Below are 25,067 nucleotides of genomic sequence, written 5' to 3'. Positions count from 1 at the left end.
CATTCTATAACGCTCCCTTTCCTCTGCACAGTTCTCTCACAGTGAGAACCAATAGGATTACAATAAAGTGTGCTAGGATTTCTTAATAACTTTATCAAATTCACTGATCCACTCTAACCATTAGGCTACCTGCGACCCATGAAAAGAAATCAAACAGGTAAAACACTGTGAGAGATTCGTGTGCAGAAGATCTACAGGTGGTTTTGAGGGAAGGGGTTCCATCCTCCCAGGTGGATGGCCTGTTGTAGGATAATTTAGGGCCAAAGTAAGTGGGATGGGGTGGATGTTTTTTGGGGGGGGTAGTGTATAGGTGTACAGATACATCCTTGGTGGTTGTGGGGCAACAGGAAGTTCCAGGCAGGCTCCTTAACTGTGTTGTCAAGAAGATAACTTTTGTGTCGGGTTCAAATGTATTACTACGTATGTAATGGCACATTTAAACGTTCTAATATCTCATTTAACATTTTCACGTGTTTGTTTGTTTAACCAAAATCCACAATCCGACCTGCGAAAGGTAGCAATACGCAACACAGAGTCTGCCCGAAATGTACATGAAGAATAAGATGTCGCCATAGATAGAACAATGAGACAGACATTTCACCGGATGCATAAATGTGAAGCATCTGCTTTGTGAGAGGAAGCCCATTGGCTTGCAGTGGGAGAATGGAGGTGGATTTTTGCCGACATTCTGCACATTTCCTCATCGATGAAACATTTGATTTCGATACAGTTTTCTGTTCCCAAAACTAGAATATGAACAGAGTGGACTAAGTTGTGTAGACTTTACCCTTTGCAACGTTTTGAAAAATCGCGTTGTTTAGAAAGAGTGAGTTATTGCACACGCGCACTTCACGGAGTAGGCGTTCCCTAAAGGAAACCTGCAGATGCGTGCTAGAACGCGCCAATAGGATTCGCTAGCTCATGCTTGGCTCTGGCCACTTCTCCTTCCTTGTTCTGCCCTCTATTACTCATTTGTTCCCGTTGGAACCGACAGGCTGTGGTATATCTTAGTTTAGTTGTAAAGATCTTCGATCTCACATTTGCACGGTGGTATCACATACACATCTTTGGTGGTAGTGGGAGAACAGGATGTTCCGGACAGGCGCCTTAACTGTATTGTCAAGATGATAACTTCTGTGTCCGTTTCAAATGTATTACTACTGGTATGTAACAGCACGTTCTAATATCTAAAGAACATGTCATAACATGTTGGGTCACAAATAACTTAAAGTTGTATCACGTTTGGTGAAGGTTTTACGTGTTATTTTTGTGTCAAGCCGAATGAGTGAAGAACGTGATCAAATTTATTTTTCATGTCACATAAACTAGAGACTGGGTTTGTCTGGCTGTACATCATTTCTCAAAAGGTAATTTCATTAAAAAAATAAAAGTATTTGATGTTTCTGAGTACGTTTTGTGTAAAATTCACAAGCTGGTAAAATGGTGGCGCCCACTTGGTCTGCTTCAACGGACCTCGGTGCAGGCAGTGCTCGTGCATCAGAGAGACAAATCCACAGCTACACTACTGGTTTGAAGATGAATGTAATGTTTATTGCAGAAAATAGTTCATTGTGCTGCTTAAAACAACAACTGCAACCTAAATGGTTTTGGGTCTTTTATGCGTTTATGTAAATGTAGGACATCTACTCTTAAGTTAAGTGTATTTACGTTGTGATTTAGTGTGTAATTTGTGTCTGATGTGAATTAATTCATGTTTTGTTGTCAATGCTTTAGCTACCTGATCTATTGAAATTAGATCATTGAACAAGAAAACATTGAATGTAATTTTAGAGAATAAAGAAAACTGCAGAACTGTCAAGACAGTTTTTGTGTCGTTGCTCATTATTACTGCAGGACGACTCAGATCAAGTCTGAGGCCGGTAACATCAACAGTGAGGACAAACCCAGCCTGCTTCTCTCCTTCCACACTGAGTCCAAACCTACAGTCACTGGGTCCTGATTGTGACAGTGGAGCCCAGTTTGCACTGCAGGATCCAGAGATGGCATCAGTGAAGCTGGAAGACTGCAGTCAAACACTGGAGCTGAATGTCAACATTAAAGAGGAAGAGGAGGAGAAGATTGGGACATCTGTTTATGATGGTAAGTTATGTTTATGATGGTAAGAGCAGGTTTTATCTTACTAAATGTATGTTGTTCATTCCAACTTCATTCCAAGTTGCAGTAGAACTGTTTCAATGAGAAGGTCATGTTATTTCATGCTAATTAATTATTTGTGTAAAACTAACAATGAAATACAACCCGGACTCATCCTCTGGCTTAATAGAAGTCCAAACTCTGGCGGTATGGTAGCTCAGTGTACGCAGGGTTGGGTGGGTCACTTTCAGGGTGACAGCTGCACTTTAAAAAAAAAAAAAAACGTTTTAACTAGGCACGTCAGTGAAGAACACATTTATGGATTAAAATAAATATACAGTACCAGTCAAAAGTTTGGACACACCTACTCATTCCAGGGTTTTTCTTTATTTAAAAAAAAAACTATTTTCTACATTGTAGAATAATAGTGAAGACATCAAAACTATGAAATAACTTTCAAGCAATGTATAAGAGAGTTATACTCCTGTCCAGTAGGTGGCGGTAGTGCAACATTTATTGGATGCCAACAGCGTTAAACATAATCGAAGAACTCACCTGTAATGTGCCACGTCTACCACAACCTTTCCTATCGTGTTATCACTACAGCATTTTAGGAAGCCATTGTTCAAAGTGTGTTCATGCATACAGTACAATGGGAGGGGGTGTGGCATGCACAGGAGAACCAGGAAGTTGATCTCAGACGTCTATTTAGGACTGGGATCCAATCCGGAGTTGACAGAGTTCAAACCTACAGTCACTGGGTCCTGATTGTGACAGTGGAGCCCAGTTTGCACTGCAGGATCCAGAGATGGCATCAGTGAAGCTGGAAGACTGCAGTCAAACACTGGAGCTGAATGTCAACATTAAAGATGAAGAAGAAGAGGAGAAGATTAGGAAATGTGTCAATCATGGTAAAAGCAGGCACTATCTTCGTAAATTAGACCTCCATAATACATGACCCAGTCTAATGCTAGGTTGAATTCTGCTTCTATCGGGAATGGCGTCGTGTGGGCGAGCGGTTTGCTGATGATAATAACGTTGTGAACAGAGTGCCCCGTGGTGGTGTTGTTATGGGCAGGCATAAACTACGGTCAACGAACATGATTGCATTTTATCGATGGAAGTTTGAATGCACAAAAATACCGTTACGAGATCCTGAAGCCTACTGTGAGACCTTTAAAAAAAATAAAGTATCTGGGACCAAGAGATGCATATCTGCATTCCCAGTCGTGAAATCCATAGATTAGGGCCTAATTAATTTCTTTCAATTTACCGATTTGCTCATATGAACTGAAACTCAGTAAAATCAATGAAATAGTTGCATGTTGCATTTATTTATGTGCAGTATACATAGTCTACTACTCAATGGGGTAAACATGAACGACAACAAGAAAGGGACACCGTGTCCTTCGCGCCCGCTTGACAAGCACTACTCTGGCAACCTAGTATGAAGTAGATACCTAAGTAGCCATTTTCAGGGTGACAACCTTTTTAACTTGGCACGTCAGTGAGGAACACATTTTTATTTACAATGACCGCCTACACTGGCCAAACCTGGACGACGCTGGGCCAATTGTGCGCAGCCCAATGGGACTCCCAATCACAGCCGGTTGTGATACAGCCTGGATTTAAACCAGGGTGTCTGGAGTGACTCCTCTAGTACTGCGATGCAGTGTTTTTTTTCGACGGCTGAGCCACTCGGGAGCCCAAAGTACAGCGCATGAAGTACACCATCAATCTTCTTAAATAAAAAAAATAATAATAATAATAATAAAAAATAATATATTTTTTTACATAAAGAGTTGTCCGTTTTTTTTAGCTGAAACTGTACAATTATTTATGTAAAACTAACAATGAAATACAACCCGGACTCTGGCTTAAAAACAGATGTCCAAACTCTGGCGGTATGGTAGCTCAGTGTACTCAGGGTTGGGTGGGTTACTTTCTAAATGGAATCTGTTACAAGGTACCTGTCCAAAATTGTAGTCAGTAACTTAATTTTTGGATGACCTAAACTCATTAACGTAATCTGATTACATTCAGTTACTTTTAGATTACGTTCCCCCTTAAGAGGCATTACAATAATACAAATGAATGTTGCCAATTGAATGCCATCTATTGCAGGATAAATCAATGTTAAAGTTTACATAGCTGGCTATATATGGATGTTACATGTTACTTTGTGGGTTGGTTATGTAGGCTTCTTCTAACCCATCGCTTTCTACTACATATAATAATATGATTAAATTATATCTTTACATTAAAAACCAAACTCTATCAGAATTCCAGTCATTCCAATAAATGTTATACCTCTTGATCTTCAAGAATAGGACCTGGAAGTATAGATTAGCCAAATAGTTTTACCTGAGAGCACGACACCAAAACTATGGACTTATTAGCCAGCCCTACTTTTTCTTGTCGCAGAGGACTGATTTGGGCTCATTGATTCGAGTTGAAAAATAAATGCTGCGCTCGTGGAATGGCATGCTTTGCCGAGGGTGTGCAAAGCTGTCATCAAGGCAAAGGGTGGCTACTTTGAAAAATATAAAATATATTTTGATTTACCACTTTTTAAAATTCTTATTATTGTTTTTTGGTTACTACATGATTCCTTATGTTATTTCATAGTTTTGCTGTCTTCATTATACCAAAATGTAGAAAATAGTAAAAATAAAGAAACCCTTGAATCAGGAGGTGTGTCCAAACTTTGACTGGTACTGTGTATATAGAATGTATACGTCCCTAAACAGATTGCCCCTCTTTAAGTCTATCAAAAGTGTGCAAGTTTGAGCATGTGTCCATTAGGTCTATGGATTTTTTTTTATCAGCATGAATTAGATTGAGCATTAAAAGTCCCAGTTTTATTCCATAGGCTGGGATCCACACTACGCTGCTGTTGCAAGAGTGAATGTTTCACTGGCTGTCCACTGGTTTCAAAATCAATGATTGATAGGCAGCATAAACTTCTTGAATTAAACCATTATTGGATTCCAAATACACATTTAGATTTGTGAACAGCCATCCTCAACAACCACAATCCGTAAAGCGCTAATAGCTGAATGAGAGAGTAGCAGTGTGATTCACATCAATGCCCTATGTAGATATCAATAATAAGGGATATCCGTATCACTGTAGACCACGGTATCCTTACCTCCAAGCGTTTATTCAAGTTGGATAATTTGGTGTGTCATAGTAGTGGTCTCTGATTGGTGGTCGTCATTTGGTGTGTCATCATAGTGGTCTCTGATTGGTGGTCGTCATTTGGTGTGTCATCATAGTGGTCTCTGATTGGTGGTCGTCATTTGCTGTGTCAGCATAGTGGTCTCTGATTGGTGGTCGTCATTTGGTGTGTCATCATAGTGGTCTCTGATTGGTGGTCGTCATTTGGTGTGTCATCATAGTGGTCTCTGATTGGTGGTCATCATTTGGTGTGTCATCGTAGTGGTCTCTGATTGGTGGTCATCATTTGGTGTGTCATCGTAGTGGTCTCTGATTGGTGGTCGGTCATCATTTGATTGGTGGTCATCATTTGGTGTGTCATTGTAGTGGTCTCTGATTGGTGGTCATCATTTGGTGTGTCATCGTAGTGGTCTCTGATTGGTGGTCATCATTTGGTGTGTCATCGTAGTGGTCTCTGATTGGTGGTCAGACTCACTCAGGTAGAACAAACTTAAACATGCACCTTTCTTAATGCTGATTTGAATGTCATTGAGATTTTTTTTTTTTTTTTCTTCCAGCAAACAATTTCTGAATGTAAAAGTAATCCTTTAGTTTTTCAAAAGTATCGGTAATTTGATTGCAATATTTTTTGCAATCCCTTTTACATGTAATCTGTTACTCCCCAAACCTGTATGTATGGTAGTTGTGTGGTAAGAAAAGGAAGAGAGAACCCCCCCACCCCACAGTGCAATCAAACAGTCTAACCTATAGCACAGCGCTTTCGATTCACTTCTTTCCACAAGCCCACTACTTTCCTTTCGACACACTCGCTCATTACTCTGGTCGCTCATTACTCTGGTCGCTCATTACTCTGGTCGCTCATTACTCTGGTCGCTCATTACTCTGGTCGCTCATTACTCTGGTCGCTCATTACTCTGGTCGCTCATTACTCTGGTCGCTCATTACTCTGGCCGCTCATTACTCTGGCCGCTCATTATGGTAGTCATGGAAGGAGAGAACCGCTCATTACTCTGGCGCTCATTACTCTGGTCGCTCATTACTCTGGTCGCTCATTACTCTGGTCGCTCATTACTCTGGTCGCTCATTACTCTGGTCGCTCATTACTCTGGTCGCTCATTACTCTGGTCATTACTCTGGTCGCTCATTACTCTGGTCGCTCATTACTCTGGCCGCTCATTACTCTGGTCGCTCATTACTCTGGTCGCTCATTACTCTGGTCGCTCATTACTCTGGTCGCTCATTACTGCAGCCGCCCCCTTCTCCATTACTCCGGTCGCCGTATTGAGGTGCAGCCGCCCCCTTCTCCATTACTCCGGTCGCCGTATTGAGGTGCAGCCGCCCCCTTCTCCATTACTCCGGTCGCCGTATTGAGGTGCAGCCGCCCCCTTCTCCATTACTCCGGTCGCCGTATTGAGGTGCAGCCGCCCCCTTCTCCATTACTCCGGTCGCCGTATTGAGGTGCAGCCGCCCCCTTCTCCATTACTCCGGTCGCCGTATTGAGGTGCAGCCGCCCCCTTCTCCATTACTCCGGTCGCCGTATTGAGATGCAGCCGCCCCCTTCTCCTATTGGATTAGCCACCGCTGCTCAACTGGGGACTTAAAAAAGACACCAACTTGTTTACACAGGAGAGAATCTGACCAGGAGCTAAGAGATAGTGCAATGATGCGAAAGCATAAGAATGGTGCTTCAGCGATTTGTGTCCCGAGTGTACACTTCGAACAGAGGTGTGTATACTTCGAACAGAGGTGTGTACACTTCGAACAGAGGTGTGTACACTTCGAACAGAGGTGTGTACACTTCGAACAGAGGTGTGTACACTTCGAACAGAGGTGTGTACACTTCGAACAGAGGTGTGTACACTTTGAACAGAGGTCTGTGTGTGTGTATACACACAGTTGAAGTCAGAAGTTTACATACACCTTAGCCAAATACATTTAAACTCAGTTTTTCACAATTCCTGACATTTAATCCTAGTAAAAAGTTGGGATCACCACTTTATTTTAAGAATGTGAAATGTGAGAATAATAGTCGAGTGATTTCTTTTATTTCTTTCATCACATTCCCAGTGGGTCAGAAGTTTACATACACTCAATTAGTATTTGGTAGCATTGACTTTAAATTGTTTAACTTGGGTCAAACGTTTCAGGTAGCCTTTCACAAGCTTCCTACAATAAGTTGGGTGAATTTTGGCCCATTCTTCCTGACAGAGCTGGTGTAACTGAGTCAGGTTTGTAGGCCTCCTGACAGAGCTGGTGTAACTGAGTCAGGTTTGTAGGCTTCCTGACAGAGCTGGTGTAACTGAGTCAGGTTTGTAGGCTTCCTTGCTTGCACATGCTTTTTCAGTTCTGCCCACACATTTTCTATAGGTTTGAGGTCAGGGCTTTGTGATGACCACTCCAATACCTTAACTTTGTTGTCCTTAAGCCATTTTGTCACAACTATGGAAGTATGCTTGGGGTCATTGTCCATTTGCGACCAAGCTTCAACTTCCTGACTGATGTCTTGATGTTGCTTCAATATCACATAATTTTCCATCCTCATGATGCCGTCTATTTTGCGAAGTGCACCAGTCCCTCCTGCAGCAAAGCACCCCCACAACATGATGCTGCCACCCCCGTGCTTCACAGTTAGGATGGTGTTCTTTGGCTGGCAAGCCTCCCCCTTTTCCCTCCAAACATAACGAGGGTCATTATGGCCAAACAGTTCTATTTTTATTCGTACTTTGGTGCGAACAAAAAAACGCCGTAAAAAAGCCAGACTACGGTTTGCAACTGCACATGAGGGCAGTTGCAAACCATAGTATGGCTTTTTTATGGCGGTTTTGGAGCAGTGGCTTCTTCCTTGCTGAGCGGCCTTTCAGGTTATGTCGATATAGGACTTGTTTTACTGTGGATATAGATACTTTTGTACCTGTTTCCTCCAGCATCTTCACAAGGTCCTTTGCTGTTGTTCTGGGATTGATCTGCACTTTTCGCACCAAAGTACGTTCATCTCTAGGAGACCGAACGCGTCTCCTTCCTGAGAGGTATGACAGCTGCGTGGTCCCATGGTGTTTATACTTGCATACTATTGTTTGTAAAGATGAATGTGGTACCTTCAGGCATTTGGAATTTGCTCCCAAGGAAGAATCAGACTTGTGGAGGTCTACACTGTTTTTCTGAGGTCTTGGCTGAATTCTTTTGATTTTGGTGTCAAGTAAAGAGGCACTGAGCCTTGAAATAAATCCACAGGTACACCTCCAATGAACTCAAATGATGTCAATTAGCCTATCAGAAGTCTGCCTGAACAGTTGTTAAACAAATGACTTGTCATGCACAAAGTTGATGTCCTAACCGACTTGCCAAACTATAGTTTGTTACTAAGAAATTTGTGGAGTGGTTGAAAAATGTGTTTTAATGACTCCAACCTAAGTGTATGTAAACTTCTGACTTCAACTGTACCTTTTGTCTCCTGAATACAAACTGAGTAATCATATTCATAGGTCTACATGCTCTTTTGAGAACCTTGATCTGGAAATGGAGGTTGAGCCAGTCCAGGATTAAGTGGGCCTACCTGTGGTAGACGGGTGTAGTCAGTAGTCAGTGGTACTTGAGTAAAAGTAAAGATGCCTTCATAGAAAATGACTCGAGTGAAAGTAAAAAAGTAAAATACTACTTGAGTAAAAGTATTTGGTTTTAAATATATTTAGTACAAGTGTAAATGTATTTAAAATTCCTTATTAAGCCAACCAGGCCTCATGTTGTTGTTTACAGATAGCCAGGGGCACACTTACACACTTGGACATCCATTTACAAACAAAGCCTCTGTTCAGTGAGTCTGTCAGATCAGAGGCAGTAGGGATGACCAGGGATGTTCTCTGTTTAGTGAGTCTGTCAGATCAGAGGCAGCAGGGATGACCAGGGATGTTCTCTGTTCAGTGAGTCTGTCAGATCAGAGGCAGTAGGGATGACCAGGGATGTTCTCTGTGTAGTGAGTCTGTCAGATCAGAGGCAGCAGGGATGACCAGGGATGTTCTCTGTTCAGTGAGTCTGTCAGATCAGATCAGGCAGTAGGGATGACCAGGGATGTTCTCTGTTCAGTGAGTCTGTCAGATCAGAGGCAGTAGGGATGACCAGGGATGTTCTCTGTTTAGTGAGTCTGTCCAGATCAGAGGCAGTGGGATGACCAGGGATGTTCTCTGTTCAGTGAGTCTGTCAGATCAGAGGCAGTAGGGATGACCAGGGATGTTCTCTGTTTAGTGAGTCTGTCAGATCAGAGGCAGTAGGGATGACCAGGGATGTTCTCTGTTTAGTGAGTCTGTCAGATCAGAGGCAGTAGGGATGACCAGGGATGTTCTCTGTTTTGAGTCTGTCAGATCAGAGGCAGTAGGGATGACCAGGGATGTTCTCTGTTTAGTGAGTCTGTCAGATCAGAGGCAGCAGGGATGACCAGGGATGTTCAGAGGCAGAGGCAGTAGGGATGACCAGGGATGTTCTCTGTTTAGTGAGTCTGTCAGATCAGAGGCAGTAGGGATGACCAGGGATGTTCTCTGTTTAGTGAGTCTGTCAGATCAGAGGCAGTCAGGGATGACCAGGGATGTTCTCTGTTTAGTGAGTCTGTCAGATCAGAGGCAGTAGGGATGACCAGGGATGTTCTCTGTTCAGTGAGTCTGTCAGATCAGAGGCAGTAGGGATGACCAGGGATGTTCTCTGTTTAGTGAGTCTGTCAGATCAGAGGCAGTAGGGATGACCAGGGATGTTCTCTGTTTAGTGAGTCTGTCAGATCAGAGGCAGCAGGGATGACCAGGGATGTTCTCTGTGTAGTGAGTCTGTCAGATCAGAGGCAGCAGGGATGACCAGGGATGTTCTCTGTTCAGTGAGTCTGTCAGATCAGAGGCAGCAGGGATGACCAGGGATGTTCTCTGTGTAGTGAGTCTGTCAGATCAGAGGCAGTAGGGATGACCAGGGATGTTCTCTGTGTAGTGAGTCTGTCAGATCAGAGGCAGCAGGGATGACCAGGGATGTTCTCTGTTTAGTGAGTCTGTCAGATCAGAGGCAGCAGGGATGACCAGGGATGTTCTCTGTTTAGTGAGTCTGTCAGATCAGAGGCAGCAGGGATGACCAGGGATGTTCTCTGTTTAGTGAGTCTGTCAGATCAGAGGCAGCAGGGATGACCAGGGATGTTCTCTGTTTAGTGAGTCTGTCAGATCAGAGGCAGCAGGGATGACCAGGGATGTTCTCTGTTCAGTGAGTCTGTCAGATCAGAGGCAGCAGGGATGACCAGGGATGTTCTCTGTTTAGTGAGTCTGTCAGATCAGAGGCAGTAGGGATGACCAGGGATGTTCTCTGTTTAGTGAGTCTGTCAGATCAGAGGCAGTAGGGATGACCAGGGATGTTCTCTGTTTAGTGAGTCTGTCAGATCAGAGGCAGTAGGGATGACCAGGGATGTTCTCTGTTTAGTGAGTCTGTCAGATCAGAGGCAGTAGGGATGACCAGGGATGTTCTCTGTTTAGTGAGTCTGTCAGATCAGAGGCAGTAGGGATGACCAGGGATGTTCTCTGTTTAGTGAGTCTGTCAGATCAGAGGCAGCAGGGATGACCAGGGATGTTCTCTGTTCAGTGAGTCTGTCAGATCAGAGGCAGTAGGGATGACCAGGGATGTTCTCTGTTTAGTGAGTCTGTCAGATCAGAGGCAGCAGGGATGACCAGGGATGTTCTCTGTTCAGTGAGTCTGCCAGATCAGAGGCTGTAGGGATGACCAGGGATGTTCTCTGTTCAGTGAGTCTGCCAGATCAGAGGCAGCAGGGATGACCAGGGATGTTCTCTGTTCAGTGAGTCTGTCAGATCAGAGGCAGCAGGGATGACCAGGGATGTTCTCTGTTCAGTGAGTCTGTCAGATCAGAGGCAGTAGGGATGACCAGGGATGTTCTCTGTTCAGTGAGTCTGTCAGATCAGAGGCAGCAGGGATGACCAGGGATGTTCTCTGTTCAGTGAGTCTGTCAGATCAGAGGCAGTAGGGATGACCAGGGATGTTCTCTGTTTAGTGAGTCTGTCAGATCAGAGGCAGCAGGGATGACCAGGGATGTTCTCTGTTCAGTGAGTCTGTCAGATCAGAGGCAGTAGGGATGACCAGGGATGTTCTCTGTTCAGTGAGTCTGTCAGATCAGAGGCAGCAGGGATGACCAGGGATGTTCTCTGTTCAGTGAGTCTGTCAGATCAGAGGCAGCAGGGATGACCAGGGATGTTCTCTGTTTAGTGAGTCTGTCAGATCAGAGGCAGTAGGGATGACCAGGGATGTTCTCTGTTCAGTGAGTCTGTCAGATCAGAGGCAGCAGGGATGACCAGGGATGTTCTCTGTTCAGTGAGTCTGTCAGATCAGAGGCAGCAGGGATGACCAGGGATGTTCTCTGTTCAGTGAGTCTGTCAGATCAGAGGCTGTAGGGATGACCAGGGATGTTCTCTGTTCAGTGAGTCTGTCAGATCAGAGGCAGCAGGGATGACCAGGGATGTTCTCTGTTCAGTGAGTCTGTCAGATCAGAGGCAGTAGGGATGACCAGGGATGTTCTCTGTTTAGTGAGTCTGTCAGATCAGAGGCAGCAGGGATGACCAGGGATGTTCTCTGTTCAGTGAGTCTGTCAGATCAGAGGCAGCAGGGATGACCAGGGATGTTCTCTGTTTAGTGAGTCCTCCAGATCAGAGGCTGTAGGGATGACCAGGGATGTTCTCTGTTCAGTGAGTCTGTCAGATCAGAGGCAGCAGGGATGACCAGGGATGTTCTCTGTTTAGTGAGTCCTCCAGATCAGCAGTCCAGATCAGAGGCTGTAGGGATGACCAGGGATGTTCTCTGTTCAGTGAGTCTGCCAGATCAGAGGCAGCAGGGATGACCAGGGATGTTCTCTGTTCAGTGAGTCTGTCAGATCAGAGGCAGTAGGGATGACCAGGGATGTTCTCTGTTCAGTGAGTCTGTCAGATCAGAGGCAGTAGGGATGACCAGGGATGTTCTCTGTTCAGTGAGTCTGTCAGATCAGAGGCAGCAGGGATGACCAGGGATGTTCTCTGTTCAGTGAGTCTGTCAGATCAGAGGCAGCAGGGATGACCAGGGATGTTCTCTTGATAAGTGTGGGAATTAGACCATTTTCCTGTCCTGCTAAACATTCAAAATGTAACGTATTTTTGGGTGTCAGGGAGAATGTATGGAGTAAAAAGTAAATTTTCTTTAATGTAGTGAAGTAAAAGTTGTAAAAAAAAAAAATAGTACTTTACACCACAGGGTGTAGTTGAGACTTCCAATGTTTGCCCTGAGAATCCTACTGTTACTGTAATTTAATTATGCCAATGTGCTTTCATCAATTGAAAACCCGTAATCTATTTGTTCAGTCATTTCATCATAATTTTACCAACACCTACCAGAGATGATTTTGGACCGGTAGGAGTCAGGCTTTTGGATAGCGTTGATTCTTGCTTTTTGGCCCACCCATACGTTTTGTCAAGTTGGGTAAAGAACAAACTGGGAATGGTTATATCTGTGTTACAAAGTTTAGAGAAGTGGAATTGTTTAGATTTTTTTTGCTTATCCACCGCCCAGAGGAAGCGGATGCTTCAAGTCACGTGGCTCGGGTCTCAACCTGTGGCTTTGCTCTCCGGAGTAGGGTCCCGCTCAAAGGGGGGGATCAGTGGGGTAGAGGGGTATCAAATGAAAAGGAATATTCCTCGTGTTTTTTGCCAGACGTTTGGTGAGACATAGACCTGGTGGCAATGGCTTGACTGAGAACTCTGTTTGTCTTGAGCTTTGATCGAGTTGCTACCTGAAAAGGTTAGGTTATGTTTGGTATTCTGTGAGGGCCTATGTTCTGAGTTCATTACGGTGCTTTAGGTGCCAAGAATTTGATCATGTTGCAGCAGTGTGTAGAAGAGGGATCCCACGCTGTGAGGAAAGTGCAGGAGGGCCTAGTCAGAGGGAGTGTAGTTGGGATACAGAAAGCACTGTCAACTGTGGGGTTGCCAATGCAGCTGAGGATCTGAAATGCCTTGTGAGAGAGACAGGTTGAAATTGTCAGTTTGAGTGGGGCTGAGCGTTTCCTATGCTGAGACAATAAAGAGAGTAGAGGGTAGCCCAAGGGCAAGGGAGCCTCCCAGTGAGTTGGTCTGAAAAGAGAAAGATCCAGAGAGGATGATTTTTATTAAGGTTGGATATGTTGCGTTTATAGCCATGGTGATGAACTGCACTGCACTGCACTGCACTGCACTGCACTGCACTGCACTGGTGGAGTAGAAATCACAGAAGGGACATGTGGTAGTTGCAGCAGCAGAGAAATATTTGGGTGTGAGATTTTAGTACATAAGATCAACAGTCAGTTTTGAGGGAAGGGGTTCCATCCTCCAAGGCGGATGGCCTGTTGTAGGATCATTTAGGGCTAAAGTGGTGGGTTCTGGGGGATAGTGTGTAGGTGCAGGAATAGATGGTGCAATTTTAAGATTTTCACATTCTCCTTTCACACACGTACTGTGATGCGTACTGCACATACATTTATACTGACCACTCACATACAAGCTGCTGCTACTCTGTTTATCTTATCCTGTTGCCTAGTCCCCTTACCCCTATACATATCTACCTCCACCACTCCAGTATCCCTGTCCCCTTACCCCTATACATATCTACCTCCATCACTCCAGTATCCCTGTCCCCTTACCCCTATACATATCTACCTCCATCACTCCAGTATCCCTGTCCCCTTACCCCTATACATATCTACCTCCATCACTCCAGTATCCCTGTCCCCTTACCCCATACATATCTACCTCCATCACTCCAGTATCCCTGTCCCCTTACCCCTATACATATCTACCTCCATCACTCCAGTATCCCTGTCCCCTTACCCCTATCTACCTCCATCACTCCAGTATCCCTGTCCCCTTACCCCTATCTACCTCCATCATACCCTGTCCCCTTATATCTACCTCCATCACTCCAGTATCCCTGTCCCCTTACCCCTATCTACCCCATATCTATCCTCCCCTTATTATCACTCCAGTATCCCTGTCCCCTTACCCCTATCTACCTCCATCACTCCAGTATCCCTGTCCCCTTACCCCTATCTACCTCCATCATCCAGTATCCCTGTCCCCTTACCATCTACCTCCATCACTCCAGTATCCCTGTCCCCTTACCCCTATCTACCTCCATCATCCAGTATCCCTACCCCTCCATCACTCCAGTATCCCTGTCCCCTTACCCCTATCTACCTCCATCACTCCAGTATCCCTGTCCCCTTACCCCTATCTACCTCCATCATCCAGTATCCCTGTCCCCTTACCCCTATCTACCTCCATCACTCCAGTATCCCTGTCCCCTTACCCCTATCTACCTCCATCATCCAGTATCCCTACCCCTATCTACCTCCATCACTCCAGTATCCCTGTCCCCTTACCCCTATCTACCTCCATCACTCCAGTATCTACCTCCATCACTCCAGTATCCCTGTCCCCTTACCCCTATCTACCTCCATCACTCCAGTATCCCTGTCCCCTTACCCCTATCTACCTCCATCACTCACCCTCCATCTACCTCCATCACTCCAGTATCCCTGTCCCCTTACCCCTATCTACCTCCATCACTCCAGTATCCCTGTCCCCTTACCCCTATCTACCTCCATCACTCCAGTATCCCTGTCCCCTTACCCCTCTACCTCCATCACTCCAGTATCCCTGTCCCCTTACCCCTATCTACCTCCATCACTCCAGTATCCCTGTCCCCTTACCCCTATCCTACCTCCATCACTCCAGTATCCCTGTCCCCTTACCCCTATCTACCTCCATCACTCCAGTATCCCTGTCCCCTTACCCCTATCTACCTCCATCACTCCAGTATCCCTGTCCCCTTACCCCTATCTACCTCCATCACTCCAGTATCCCTGTCCCCTTACCCCTATCTACCTCCATCACTCCAGTATCCCTGTCCCCTTACCCCTATCTACCTCCATCACTCCAGTATCCCTGTCCCCTTACCCCTATCTACCTCCATCACTCCAGTATCCCTGTCCCCTTACCCCTATCTACCTCCATCACTCCAGTATCCCTGTCCCCTTACCCCTATCTACCTCCATCACTCCAGTATCCCTGTCCCCTTACCCCTATCTACCTCCATCACTCCAGTATCCCTGTCCCCTTACCCCTATCTACCTCCATCACTCCAGTATCCCTGTCCCCTTACCCCTATCTACCTCCATCACTCCAGTATCCCTGTCCCCTTACCCCTATCTACCTCCACCATCACTCCAGTATCCCTGTCCCCTTACCCCCCTATCTACCTCCATCACTCCAGTATCCCTGTCCCCTTACCCCCTATCTACCTCCATCATCTATCCTCCCCTTACCCCTATCTACCATCACTAGTATCCCTGTCCCCTTACCCCTATCTACCTCCATCACTCCAGTATCCCTCCCCTTACCCCTATCTACCTCCATCACTCCAGTATCCCTGTCCCCTTACCCCTATACATATCTACCTCCATCACTCCAGTATCCCTGTCCCCTTACCCCTATACATATCTACCTCCACCACTCCAGTATCCCTGTCCCCTTACCCCTATACATATCTACCTCCATCACTCCAGTTTCCCTGCACATCTAAATATGGTATTGGAACTGACTTTTTAACTATTTGCTGTATATATAGTATACTTACTTGTGTATTTCCTATTCTTATTTCTTGTGTCTTTTTTTCTTGTAATATATGGTTATTGATAATTGCATTATTTAGTTTTGAGTTTGCAAGAAAGGCATTTCATTGTGCTTGTGACGTTACAACTGAACTTAAAACATCTTTGGTTGTGGTGGGGGAACAAGAAGTTCCGGGCAGGACGGAACTAGAACTGTGTTGTCAAGATACCTTTTGTGTCCGTTCTTTAAAATGTATTACTACAGGTTTGTAATTGCACGTTTAAACTGTCTAATATCAAAATAACATGTCATAACGTTCCAGGTAACAAATGATCACGTTTGGTAAAGGTTCTGTGTTATTTTGGTTCAAACCGAGTGAGTGGAAAACGTGGCTAAAACAATTTTATACGTCAGTCAATGAACATAAATTATGAAATTATATTTTTTAATAAATGATTTATTTTCGATTTCTGAGCTCCTTTTACATGTTATTGGTTTTGTATAAAATTCGCGAGTTTGTAAAATGGCGGCGCCAGCTGTGTCTGCGTTCGGGCAGTGCAGATGCACCAGAGAGCGACAATTCCACGGTTGCCCTACAGTTGTGAGGCTGAATGCAATGTTTATCTTTTATTTTTGTTTTATAAAATTACATGTGTAATAATATTCAGACACATTGTATTTCCCATTCAGATTATAGACAGAAACATACGTTTTTTTTGTGGGTGAAATAATACAGTGAAGACGACGTTATTCAAGAAAATTGTTCATCGTGCTTCTTCAAACACTGCAACCTTAATGGCTTGAGTCATTTATGCATTGATGTAAATGTAGGAAATCTACTATAGGTTAAGTGCACTTACGTTGTGTAATTTAAAGTGTGCACTCCTCTAATGTGAATTAATGTTTTGTAGTCTATGCATAGCGACCTGATTCATTGAAATTCGATAATTGAACAAGGAAAAAACTAAATATTTTTAAGAGAATAAAGTGCCAGAACTGTCAAGACTAACTTTTGTGTCCGTTTCTCATTATTACTACAGGCCAACGAGGATTAAGTCTGATTCCGGTAACATCAACAGTGAGGACAAACCCAGCCTGCCTCTCTCCTTCCACACTGAGTCCAAACCTACAGTCACTGGGTCCTGATTGTGACAGTGGAGCCCAGTTTGCTCTGCAGGATCCAGAGATGGCTTCAATGAAGCTGGAAGACTGCAGTCAAACACTGGAGCTGAATGTCAACATTAAAGATGAAGAAGAGGAGGAGAAGATTGGGAAATGTGTTAATCATGGTAAGAGCAGGTTCTATCTAACTAAGTTTGTTGTTCATTCCAACTTCCCAATGTGTATGAAAAGTTGCAGTAGAACTGTTTCATGATGAACTGTTTCAATGAGAAGGTAGATTATATTTCATGCTACTGAGACTTGCATGGTTTGACACCAGTATTGTCAGCATTTGTTTTATTCACTGGGTTATCTGGAGTGGTCAGAGAGGAGACTAAAGAAGTGAAGTAGACAAGGTGAACTTTCTCCCCAGTGTGGTACTGAACAGGTTTTCATCAAGGTTCTCTCTGTACTTTGTTCTGTTAATCTTTCCCTTGATCCTGACTAGTCTCCCAGTCCCTGCTGCTGAAAAACCTCCCCACAGCATGATGCTGCCACCACCATGCTTCACCATAGGGATGGTGCCAGGTTTCCTCCAAATGTGACGCTTGGCATTCAGGCCAACATTTTGGTTTCATCAGACCAGAGAATCTTGTTTCTTATGGTCTGAGAGTCTTTAGGTGCCTTTTGGAAAACTCCAAGAGTCCATGAGGAGTGGCTTCGTCTGGCCACTCTACCATGAAGGCCTGATTTGTGGAGTGCTACAGAGATGGTTGTCCTTCTGGAATGTTCTCCCATCTCCACAGAGGAACTCTGGAGCTCTGTCAGAGTGACCATCGGGTTCTTGGTCACCTCCCTAACCAAGGCCCTTCTCCCCCGATTGCTCAGTTTGGCCGGGCAGCCAGCTCTAGGAATAGTCTTGGTGGTTCTAAACTTCTCCCATTTAAGAATGATGGAGGCCACTGTGTTCTTGGGGACCTTCAAGGGTGCAGCAATGTTTTGCTACCCTTCCCCAGATCTGTGCCACGAAACAATCCTGTCTCGGAGCTCTACGGACAATTCATTCAACCTCATGGCTTGGTTTTTGCTCTGACATGAACTGTCAACTGTGGTTCCTTATATAGACAGGTGTGTTCCTTTCCAAATCGTGTCCAATCAATTGAATTTACCACAGGTGGATTCCAATCAAGTTGTAGAAACAGCTCAAAGATGATCAATGGAAACAGGATGCACCTGAGCTCAATTTTGAGTCTCATAGCAAAGGGTCTGAATACTTATGTAAATAAGGAATTTCTGTTTTTTTATTTTTAATACATTTGCAAACATTTCGAAAAGCCTGTTTTTAGCTTTGTCATTATTGGGTATTGTGTGTAGATTTGAGGATTTGTAAAAAATGTTTTGAACCATTTTAGAATAAGGCAATGTGGAAAAAGAGAAGAGGTCTGAATACTTTTCGAATGCACTGTACTGTGAGGGGGAAAAAGTATTTGATCCCCTGCTGATTTTGTACATTTGCCCACTGACAAAGAAATGATCCGTCTATAATTTTAATGGTAGGTTTATCTTAACTGTGAGAGACAAAAAAATCCAGAAAAACGCATGTCAAAAAATGTCATAAATTGATTTGCATTTTAATGAGGGAAATAAGTATTTGACCCCTCTGCAAAACATGACTTAGTACTTGGTGGCAAAATCCTTGTTGGCAATCAGAGAGGTCAGACGTTTCTTGTAGTTGACCACCAGGTTTGCACACATCTCAGGAGGGATTTTGTCCCACTCCTCTTTGCAGATCTTCTCCAAGCCATTAAGGTTTCGAGGCTGAAGTTTGGCAACTCGAACCTTCAGCTCCCTCCACAGATTTTCTATGGGATTAAGGTCTGAAGACTGGCTAGGCCACTCCAGGACCTTAATGTGCTTATTCTTGAGCCACTCCTTTGTCGCCCATCCACGACCCATTTTCAATGCCCTGGCTGAGGGAAGGAGGTTCTCACTCAAGATTTGACGGTACAAGGCCCCATCCATCGTCCCTTTGATGCAGTGAAGTTGTCCTGTCCCCTTAGCAGAAAAACACCCCCAAAGCATAATGTTTCCACCTCCATGTTTGACGGTGGGGATGGTGTTCTTGGGGTCATAGGCAGCATTCCTCCTCCTCCTCCAAACACGGCAAGTTGAGTTGATGCCAAAGAGCTCCATTTTGGTCTCATCTGACCACAACACTTTCACCCAGTTGTCCTCTGAATCATTCAGATTGTTCATTGGCAAACTTCAGATGGGCCAGTACATGTGCTTTCTTGAGCAGGGGGGCCTTGCGGGCGCTGCAGGATTTCAGTCCTTCACAGCGTAGTGTGTTACCAATTGTTTTCTTGGTGACTATGGTCCCAGCTGCCTTGAGATCATTGACAAGATCTTCCTGTGTAGTTCTGGGCTGATTCCTCACCGTTCTCATGATCATTGCAACTCCACGAGGTGAGATCTTGCATGTAGCCCCAGGCCGAGGGAGATTGACAGTTCTTTTGTGTTTCTTCCATTTGCGAATAATCGCACCAACTGTTGTCACCTTCTCACCAAGCTGCTTGGTCTTGTAGCCCATTCCAGCCTTGTCTCGTTGGTCTTGGCCATGGTGGAGAGTTTGGAATCTGATTGATTGCGTCTGTGGACAGGTGTCTTTTATACAGGTAACAAGCTGAGATTAGGAACACTCCCTTTAAGAGTGTGCTCCCAATCTCAGCCTGTTACCTGTATAAAATACACCAGGGAACCATACATCTTTCTGATTGAGAGGGGTCAAATACTTATTTCCCTCATTAAAATGCAAATCAATTTATAACATTTTTGACATGTGTTTTTCTGGATTTTTTTGTTATTCCGTCTCTCACTGTTCAAATAAACATACCATTAAAATTACAGACTGATCATTTATTTGTCAGTGGGCATATGTAGAAAATCAGCAGGGGGATCAAATATTTTATTCCTTCACTGATATGTCACCCAGTACAGCCAGAAGAGGACTGGCCACCCCTCAGACTGGTTCCTCTCTTGGTTTCTTCCTAGTGTTCCTGTGTTCTGGGGAGTTTTTCTTAGCCACTGTGCTTATATGCATTGCTTGCTTATTGGTGTTTTTAAGATGGATTTCTGTATAAGCACTTTGTGCCAACTGCTGATGTAAAAAGTGCATCAAATGTATTTGATTGACATGTACAATGAGTGTGCAAAACATTAAGAACACCTTCCAAATGTTGAGTTGCACCCCCCTTATGCCCTCTGTGTCAATTTGTTTGGGCATGGAATCTACAAGGTGTGGAAAGCTTTCCACAGGGATGATGGCGCATGTTGACTCCAATGCTTCCCAGCTATTTCAAGTTGGCTAAATGTCCTTTGGGTGGTGGACCATTCTTCACACACATAGGAAACTTTTGCACATGGAAAAACCCAGAAGCATTGCATTTATTAACACAAACCGGTGCGCCTGGCACGTAATACCATACCCCGTTAAAAGGCACTTCAATATTTTGTCTTGCCCATTCACCCTCTGAATGGCAGACATACACAATCCATGTCACAATTGTATCAAGCCTTAAAAATCATTTTAATTTGTTTCTTAATCTACACTGATTGAAGTGGATTAAACAAGTGACATCAATAAGGAATCATAGCTTTAACATGGTCAGTCTGTCATGGAAAGAGCAGGTGTTCCTAATGTTTTGGCGCTCAGTATATATCACACCAACTGATTCTTCTGTTGTTCACACAGGAGACCATGTTGAGACATTCTCTACATCCAGAGAGCAACAGCAGGAAGATCACAGAGCTAAGAGGTCTCACCACTGCCCACATTGTGAGGAGATTTTCCCATTTCTATCAAAGCTAAAAACACACCTAAAAATACACACAGGAGAGAATCTGTATTCCTGCACTGACTGCGGGAAGAGTTTCACAACATCAAGGGCTCTGACGGTTCATCGGAGAGTACACACAGGAGAGAAGCCTTACAACTGCTCTGACTGTGGGGAGAGTTTCTCTCAACAGAGCAATTTAAAAAAACACCAACGTATACATACAGGAGAGAAGCCTTACTCTTGCTCGGCCTGTGGGAGGAGTTTCTCTCAACAGAGCAACTTCAAAAAACACCAACGGATACACACAGGAGAGAGGCCATACTCTTGCTCTGACTGTGGAAAAAGCTTCACAACATCAACTGAGCTAACAGTTCATCAGAGAACACACACAGGAGAGAAGCCTTACTTCTGCTCTGACTGTGGAAAGAGTTTCTCCCGATTGGATACCTTAAAAGTACATGAACGTGTGCATACAGGAGAGAAACCATACTCTTGCTCTGACTGTGGAAAATGCTTCACAACATCATCTGAGCTAACAGTTCATCAGAGAACACACACAGGAGAGAAGCCTTACTTCTGCTCTGACTGTGGAAAAAGTTTCTCCCAATTGGAGAAGTTAAAATGTCACCAGCGAATACATACAGACCAAAAGTCTTACTTCTGCTCTGATTGTGGGAAGAGTTTCACCCGATTGGATACCTTGAAATGTCACCAGCGAATACATACAGGAGAGAAGCCTTACTTCTGCTCTGATTGTGGGAAGAGTTTCACCCGATTGGATACCTTGAAATGTCACCAACGTATACATACAGGAGAGAAGCCTCATCAGTTCTCTCAGACCAGCTAAGAGTAAAGTCATTACATCACTTCATTCTCATCTCATAAATGAAGTGCTAACAGTGAATTTGATAACATTTAAGAAAGAATAAAACACTATTGGGATCCTATTGTTTCTCACTGTAAGAGAACTGTGCAGAGGAAAGGAAGAGTTATAGAATTCTTGTTATTTTACTGATCAGTGAGCACCATGTCAGTTTTTTTTATTTATTTATTTAATTTAGCTTTTACTCTAAAGATATTGAGAGTACCTTGAATTTGCCCTTAGGGTTGAATGCCCTCTGAGGCTTCTCACATTGTAACCATGTAGTCTGATGGCTGACTGGGTAGTACTGCTTCCCTCTGTAGTTCTCTGTGGAAATGAGCTGGTAGACACAACATGTGTCAGAGATGGTGTGATGATCAGTTCTCTGTGGAAATGAGCTGGTAGACAACATGTATCAGAGATGGTGTGATCAGTTCTCTGTGGAAATGAGCTGGTAGACACAACATGTGTCAGAGATGGTGTGGTGATCAGTTCTCTGTGGAAATGATCTGGTAGACAACATGTATCAGAGATGGTGTGATCAGTCTTCACCATTAGTTTGGGTGGATTATTATTTTTTACTACGAAGTAACTTTTGTTTAATGATACACATACTTTGAAACGACTACATGTTTATTAAATTGTCTTACTAGATTTATTATTTGTCATCAAATGTATTTGGTTAACTGCATTGAACTTGATATGCTAATTAAAAATAAATATTCTACATTCATGTGTGCTGGTGAAACTTTGGGTTATATATACAGACAATGCAATGTTTTTAATTGATATTATTCAAACTCATTTAAATGTCTGTATCCACTCAATACATATCACTACACTTCTACATGCCAATTAGCACCCACTACAATACATACTAATAATGTTATACAGTTTAAAGGACATTTTCATATTTAAATAAATGTTATTTTATTTTGTAATGTGTTTTCTATGGTGCCAGAGTCCAGGGACAATATTACTACCACAATTCAAGTATGACCCACTTACCATTGGGGAATGGAACCAGAGAGGAAGCTTGTTACCCTTTCCCTGCCTCGTTATTCAGAGTGGAAGAGCTGTGAACTCACCTGTGATGGTCTACATCAACCACAATCGTTCCTAGTGTGTTGGTAAGCACCACAGCATTTTAGGAAGCCATTGTTCAAATTGTGTTCATACACACTGCAACAATGGGAGGGGGTGTGGCCTGCACAGAGGAGAACCAGGAAGTTGATCTCAGACTTCTATTTCAGACACGTCTTAACACTTTAAATTATCATTTTTCACTTGCTTATTTCAAGTGTCAAATGTAATTTTTTTGTACACGTGATTAAAAAACAAACATGTCCCGTGTCTGTTTACAGGCGATTTCAACACTTATGGGCATTTTTACATGCGTTCATTACTCCTGTTCAGCCTGTTGGGTAAGGAATGGCGTTCTTGTAGTTGTTTTTGGATAATTGCCGAAAACTTAGTTGGTAGCTAACGTCACAATTTATGATTTTTGTTTTTTATTTTTAAGCATTTATGTATTGCACAAATGTGTCTTATTTTCAATTAAGCTAGCCATAATTTGTCCTTGTCTGAAGTAATTTTCTGCCCCTCCGAAAAGATAGAATTGATAGATAATTGGCCCTCTTTCTGGGACTCACCCACAAACAGGACCAAGCCTGGCCTGTTGAGGAGTGATTGACTCCATCCAAGCTGGAGGGGTGCTCTCATCTTATCTATGACAGGGCATCTTATCTATAGACAGGGCTCTAACTCCCTAGCTTCACAATGAAATAGGGTGCAGGCCAGGCAGAAGGCTGTTAGCCAGCCTGCCAGCTTAGTGGAGTCTGCCACTAGCACAGTCAGTGTAGTCAGCTCAGCTATCCCCATTGAGACCGTGTCTGTGCCTCGACCTAGGTTGGGCAAAACTAAACATGGCGGTGTTCGCCTTATCAATCTCACTAGAAAAAAGACCTCCTACATTCCTGTCATTATTGAAAGAGATCATGATACCTCACATCTCAAAATAGGGCTACTTAATGTTAGATCCCTCACTTCCAAGGCAGTTATAGTCAATGAACTAATCACTGATCATAACCTTGATGTGATTGGCCTGACTGAAACATGGCTTAAGCCTGATGAATTTACCGTGTTAAATGAGGCCTCACCTCCTGGTTAAACTAGTGACATAACCCCTGCGCATCCCGCAAAGGCGGAGGTGTTGCTAACATTTACGATAGCAAATTTAATTTACAAAAAAAAAAGTTGTCTTTTGAGCTTCTAGTCATGAAATCTATACAGCCTACTCAATCACTTTTTATAGCTACTGTTTACAGGCCTCCTGGGCCATATACAGCGTTCCTCATTGAGCAGCAGATAATATTCAAATTTTTGGTGACTTTAATATTCACATGGAAAAGTCCACAGACTCACTCCAAAAGGCTTTCGGTGCCATCATCGACTCAGTGGGTTTTGTCCAACATGTCTCCAGACCTACTCAATGCCACAGTGATACTCTGGACCTAGTTTTGTCCCGTGGAATAAATGTTGTGGATCTTAATGTTTTTCGTCATAATCCTGGACTATCGGACCACCATTTTATTACATTTGCAATCGCAACAAATAATATGCTCAGACCCCAACCAAGGAGCATCAAAAGTCGTGCTATAAATTATCAGACAACCCAAAGATTCATTGATGCCCTTCCAGACACCCTCTGCCTACCCAAGGATGTCAGAGGACAAAAATCAGTTAATCACCTAACCGAGGAACTCAATTTAACCTTGCGCAATACCCTAGGTGCAAAGCTAACTAAAAAGCAGCATTCCACAAGAGAGGATCGCTTTCACTTCAGCAGTAATACATTCATGAACTTCTTTGAGGAAAAGATCATGATCATTAGAAAGCAAATTACGGACTCCTCTTTAAATCTGCTTATTCCTCCAAAGCTCAGTTGTCCCGAGTCTGCACAACTCTGCCAGGACCTAGGATCAAGAGAGACGCTCAAGTGTTTTAGTACTATATCTCTTGACACAATGATGAAAATAATCATGGCCTCTAACCCTTCAAGATACATACTGGACCCTATTCCAACTAAACTACTGAAAGAGCTGCTTCCTGTGTTTGGCCCTGCTATGTTGAACATAATAAACAGCTTTTTTCCATCTACGTAACATTGCAAAAATCTGACATTTTCTGTCCACAAATGATGCAGAAAATTGTATCCATGCTTTTGTTACTTCTAGGTTAGACTACTGCAATGCTCTACTTTCCAGCTACCCGGATAAAGCACTAAATAAACTTCAGTTAGTGCTAAATTCGGCTGCTAGAATCCTGACTAGAACCCCAAAATTTGATCATATTACT

At 43.6% G+C, this 25,067-nt stretch overlaps 1 protein-coding gene across 5 annotated transcripts; it reads left to right on the top strand.

Moving 5' to 3' along the window:
* The first annotated feature begins 326 nt into the window (after positions 1-326).
* LOC118378696 (gastrula zinc finger protein XlCGF17.1-like) lies at positions 327-22,443 on the top strand. Of its 5 annotated transcripts, XM_052504338.1 has the most exons (4): positions 327-1,542; positions 1,855-2,100; positions 16,952-17,200; positions 20,764-22,443. In XM_052504338.1, exons 2-4 carry the CDS (start codon positions 2,001-2,003, stop codon positions 21,693-21,695), a joined length of 1,281 nt encoding a protein of 426 aa, XP_052360298.1. In that variant the 5' UTR covers positions 327-1,542; positions 1,855-2,000; the 3' UTR covers positions 21,696-22,443. The 5 variants fall into 5 exon arrangements, with proteins under 5 accessions (XP_052360298.1, XP_035621570.2, XP_052360300.1 ...); XM_035765677.2 differs by lacking the exons at positions 327-1,542; positions 1,855-2,100 and adding an exon at positions 2,665-3,005; XM_052504340.1 differs by lacking the exons at positions 327-1,542; positions 1,855-2,100; positions 20,764-22,443 and adding exons at positions 2,665-3,005; positions 17,521-17,670.
* Positions 22,444-25,067: the final 2,624 nt, after the last annotated feature.

Source organism: Oncorhynchus keta, unplaced genomic scaffold (assembly GCF_023373465.1).
Source record: "Oncorhynchus keta strain PuntledgeMale-10-30-2019 unplaced genomic scaffold, Oket_V2 Un_contig_18996_pilon_pilon, whole genome shotgun sequence".
NCBI lineage: Eukaryota > Metazoa > Chordata > Actinopteri > Salmoniformes > Salmonidae > Oncorhynchus > Oncorhynchus keta.
The sequence above is the reverse complement of the archived record's forward strand: the minus strand, read 5'-3'. Positions and strand labels throughout refer to the sequence as shown.

Excerpts from the sequence above, each read along its gene's own strand:
- LOC118378696 (XM_035765677.2), top strand. The coding sequence starts at position 2,903 with ATGGCATCAGTGAAGCTGGAAGACTGCAGTCAAACACTGGAGCTGAAT. Across the intron at positions 3,006-16,951 it reads TAGGAAATGTGTCAATCATG|GCCAACGAGGATTAAGTCTG; the intron begins GTAAAAGCAGGC and ends TTATTACTACAG. Across the intron at positions 17,201-20,763 it reads TGGGAAATGTGTTAATCATG|GAGACCATGTTGAGACATTC; the intron begins GTAAGAGCAGGT and ends TTGTTCACACAG.